The 4,801-nt window shown below is 43.3% G+C and overlaps 1 protein-coding gene across 1 annotated transcript; it reads right to left on the reverse strand.

Moving 5' to 3' along the window:
- Positions 1–210: 210 nt before the first annotated feature.
- LOC149214696 (uncharacterized) lies at positions 211–4,344 on the reverse strand. Its single transcript, XM_089389476.1, has 2 exons — positions 3,001–4,344; positions 211–2,685 (listed from the first exon to the last, which is right to left on the reverse strand). Exons 1-2 carry the CDS (start codon positions 4,342–4,344, stop codon positions 211–213), a joined length of 3,819 nt encoding a protein of 1,272 aa, XP_089245602.1.
- Positions 4,345–4,801: the final 457 nt, after the last annotated feature.

A 4,801-nucleotide genomic window follows, 5' to 3' on the forward strand; every position in this document is an offset into this window, starting at 1 on the left:
TTCAACAAGAGACTAAAGGAGGTCTCCTGACCGCGGCCTGTACAGCCATATCAAAAAATAATAGTCAAACTGTCTCAAAGTATCTGGGCCTCTTTTTATCAGGAAAACAGCCCAATGTATAATATCAAAATAACAAAAAAAAACAAACTGTCTCTCCTGCTTCAGGAGCATTTCCAAGCATGTTCAGAAAAACAGAAAGGAAGATGTAATTTATGAGTATGGTGGAAGATCCGACACACGGATCTGATCCCGAACCTGCTCCGTTATCCTCCACGAACCCAGAATCTGCTGTAAACCTGCTTTAGAATACCTGTCTGCTTCTTCATTTTTATCCCTGTAAATATGATCAATGGAGAAAACATTAAAATGAAGCTTTAAGTTTTGGATTTCTTCTAACAGAGGCATCAACATATAATTACTGCATCTAAATTTCCCATTGACCCAGTTTACAACATTTGCAGAGTCTCCAAAAATCTGAACCGTGAGGACGCTTCTATGAATGAGCCAGCAAAGGAGAAGTTTTAAGGCTGATAATTCAGCGAAATTGTTTGTGCCCATCCCAAGACCCACTGAGGCTTTTAATGAATGTGAAGGACTAAGATGGATTATAATGCCGGCTCCAGTGGTGTTGTTTTGAGCTGCCCCGTCAAAGAAGGCCCAGGGGATGCCTTCTCTGATGACAAATTCCTTTCGCTGATTTGAAGTTGAAGGATTCTCCGGCTCAGGAATGCTAGCTAGTATAGCTGAGGCTTGAATTGCAATGACATCCGCTGGGGTGACATTTTCTTTAAAAATGCATCTATTCCGGGCAATCCAAATACCCCAACAGAGAATAGGAGGAAGGTTCCTCAGGTTTTTCTCAGGATAGTGGGACCACCAGAATTCCCACGCTGCAGATAGATCATCCCCTTCCCATCTCGCGGTAATGTTTAAAAGTTTTTTTGTTTCCTCCCAAACTTTTCTAGTGAAAGAACAGCTCAAAAAAAGATGAGGAATGGATTCAGATTCAACCAGGCATAGTGGGCATCTACTCGGCCCCTGCTTGAAGCGAGCTTGTAGAATTTCCCAAGTAGGGATTTTGTTTTTTAAGGCGCACCAGAGAAAGATTCTGGCCTTTTTGGGGCATTTCAGCTTAAACAGAGGTTTCGCCCACCAAACCGGAGGGTCCCAACCCTTTCTTTTCATCAGGAAGTTATAACCAGCCTTAGGGGAGTATCGACCAGTCTCTGCATGTGCCCAAACCAGTGAATCTGGAGAGTCCTTTATCCTGACATTTGAACGATTTAGTTCCTGGATGAATCCCCACCACTCAGCTCTCCAAATGGGATCGATGTCCAAGTCCTCTTCTGATCTCCAAGCCTGTCCCCAGATGGATGATAACTCCATGTTTGCTATCTGATTTAAATATTTGATTCCTTTTGCGTCAAGATGTGCAATCAGACCAGGAGATAATGCAAACAGGTCATTGCACCCTACCCAAGGGTCCTTGCCAATCCGCAGATTTTCTCCGTTCCCCACTTGCCATGCTAAGCCTTGTTCTATAATTTTAAACGCCTCAGTGGTTGCCTTCCAAATGACCGAGCAATTTCTTCCTTTCTTGTTTGGGTTTCTGATCCAGTCTTCAAGCGGTACTGGATCAATGTATTTCCTTTTGACTACTCTAGTCCAAAGGTTCTCCGCCTTAACAATTCGCCAACCTGATTTTGCCGCCAAAGATTGGCAAAAATCCACGAGCTGCTTTACTCCCCACCCTCCCCACTCCTTTGGTCTAGCTATCTTATCCCAAGCTACCCAGGGAAGCACAGAGTCTTCCTTAGAACCAGACCACAGAAATCTGCTACAAATCTGCTTGATTTTATGGATAATCCCTTTGGGGATCCAAGTCAGCGCTGCCCAGAAGACCGGGATGGCTTGGAGAACAGAATTTACCAGCGTCAATCTACCGGCTCTTGATAACCACTTGAAACTCCAGTGCGATATCCTTTGTTCAATTTTTGCCACTAACCAATGCCAATCCTGTTTTCGGTATGAAGACGGCTTTAACCAAAACCCAAGGTACTTGAAAGGCCGGTCCATCTGGCAGGTTTCAAAAGGCAAGTGGGATGTAATTGCAGTTTCCTCTTGCCTGTTGAAGCCTTCCATGATAAAATGAGACTTTCTGGGATTGATTTGAAGACCTGTAGCTTTCAGAAACAGATCAATGATGTCTTTAAGAACTTTTATTTCATTTAAATTCCCATTTATGAATACCAATATATCATCAACAAATAGTAGATGAGTTATGAATAGATTAACAGCAACCTCCAAACCTGTGAGCAAACCTGATTGCTTGGCTTTTAATATCAGTCTGCTGAGGCCTTCAGCAGCCAGGAGGAAGAGCAAGGGAGACAGGGGGCAACCTTGTCTCAAACCTCTCTGGCTTTTGAAAAAATGGGAGGCAGCCCCATTTATCAAAACAGCGAAACTTACATTTGTAATGCACCCCATTATCCAATTTATAAACTCCACCTTGAATCCCAGATGTGTCAGTAGTAACCTGAGGTACGACCAGCTAATCCTGTCATAAGCTTTGGACAGATCAATTTTTAACACTGCCCCTTTTTTCTTTGCTTGTCTGATGCTGTGGATGGTTTCCTGGGCCACCCCTATTGCTTCATGAATTTGCCGACCATCCAGGAAACCAAACTGCTCATTTGAAATACAACCAGATAAAATAGGTTTCAGACGAACCGCAATGATTTTTGCAATTATCTTGTAAATGGTATTGCAAAGGGAGATGGGTCTGAAATCTTCAAAAGAATCCGGATTCTCTTTTTTTGGAATGAGGGCAATGAAAGTAGAGTTAAAAGGGCCATAGATTTCTCCTTTCTTTCTAGATTCCTCCACAACCTCAGTAAGCTCATCACCAATGAGATCAAAAAAGTGAGAAAAAAGCTCTATAGTCCAGCCATCCGGGCCCGGGCTTTTATCTTTTGGCATTGCTTTTATAATACGCTCTACTTCCTCCTTATCCACTTCCCTATAGAGATTATCAGCTTCCTCCCCTTCCACGAACCTAGGAAAAGCTTGGGCTGTTCTGATAATTTCGGCTAAAGAGATCCCCCCAGGATCAGAAAAGAGAGATTGAAAGTGGCTCTTCCCCAAGGAGGAAACAGCTTCAAAAGAAGACACCTCCCTTCCTTCAGGATCTTTCATCTTCCATATAGTATTTGCATTTTTCCGGCCCTTTGCATAGTTATGGAAGAATTTTGTATTTTCATCCCCAGCTTTCAACCAAATGGCCCTACTTTTCAGCCTCCACTCCTCTTCTTTGTCCAACAATATCTTTGCTCTACTCCTTTCTAAAGCCAAAATTTTTTCCTTCGACTCCTGGGTGACATATGCATCCGATGCAGGATCTTCCAGCAAACTTAGAGCCTCCTCAATTTTAACCAACTCCTCATTTTGTTTCCTTCTTCTTGCTGAAGCCCATTCGATGGTTGCTCTCTTAAGCCTTTTTAAATTCTCCATAAAATGGGCTCCTTTATTATCCGGAGAATTTGGCCCCGGATGTCTCCAGGTATTCCTGAAAAGCTGTTGAAAAGACTCCTCCTGAAGCCAAGAGGCATTGAATTTGAAAGGTGAGGCCGGCTTTGAAGGGGGCTTTGAGAATTCAAGGAAGATGGGAAAATGATCCGAGTTTCCCCCTTCACCCACCCATTGCCTGAACAGAGGAATATATGAAGCCAGCGATTCATTGATGAGAAAACGATCCAATCTCTTTGCAATTCTCCCCTCTCCCGTTCTTCTGTTCCTCCAAGTCGGTTTAGCCTTTATAATATTTACATCAATCAATTTATAAGTCTGAAGAGCTTTTGAGAAAAAATCTGTCAACGGGTCTTCCCTCGCAGAGGGTCCCCAAGCTTCTGCAATCCCCAGGGAGAAATTTAAGTCACCCCCTATAATCAAATTTTTATCTGTTAGAAGCTCTTTAGAAAAAAAATCGTTCCAAAAAGAGACCCTACCCTGACAGGGTCCATACACATTTATAAACAGCAAAGGCTGATCAAAATCAGCCGAAAGAATCTCCAAACCAAGAGCATGAGGCGATCCCCAGCAATTTTGAACCTTAAATCTTCCTTCCTTGAAACCAATGGCAAGACCTCCAGAATGACCAGCAGCATCAAGTGCAATGAAAAACCAACCCGGAAGGAGGGATCGCAGAATGGATTCAACTTCGGCACCTTTGCCCAGGGTTTCCTGGAGAAAAACTAAATCCGGGTTGTGACGAGTGATGAGATCTTTCAGAGCTAGTTTTTTGGGTTTACTAGCTAAACCCCTGCAATTCCAGGAAAGACAAATCATTTGATAACCGACTCAGGGGCTTTCGCTGCTCTAAGCACCCCAGGGATCGACATTTGTTTCCCGTCAGCCACATCAAATTTTGCCTTAACTTGAGCCTTTGAAAAAAGAGATTTCCTCCCTCTGCCTTTCTTAGAAGAGCCCTTAGACGTCTCAGGACTAAGACCACCCACCATCTCCAAGATGTCATGTGTGAAGGAGGGTCTCTTATGGTGGGATCTGAGGTTATAATGTCGGACAACAGACGAACTACCCAACCCCTGACACTCCTTAGGAAGATCCTCACAGTTCAGATTTAGGGAAGGGATAGCTTCTGATAGTGACTCAATGTTTTGAAGAGGATCATCTAAATTTGGAACCATAGGTACATCCGACACTATGACATCGTTATAAGATTCAGAATTTACAGAGAACAATAATGGAGAAGACTGCATACCGGATGGGACTTCCTCAGATGGGG

Source organism: Pinus tabuliformis, chromosome 1_1 (genome assembly GCF_031772625.1).
Source record: "Pinus tabuliformis cultivar Carrire ecotype Pingquan chromosome 1_1, CPIR1, whole genome shotgun sequence".
NCBI classification, from domain to species: Eukaryota; Viridiplantae; Streptophyta; class Pinopsida; order Pinales; family Pinaceae; genus Pinus; species Pinus tabuliformis.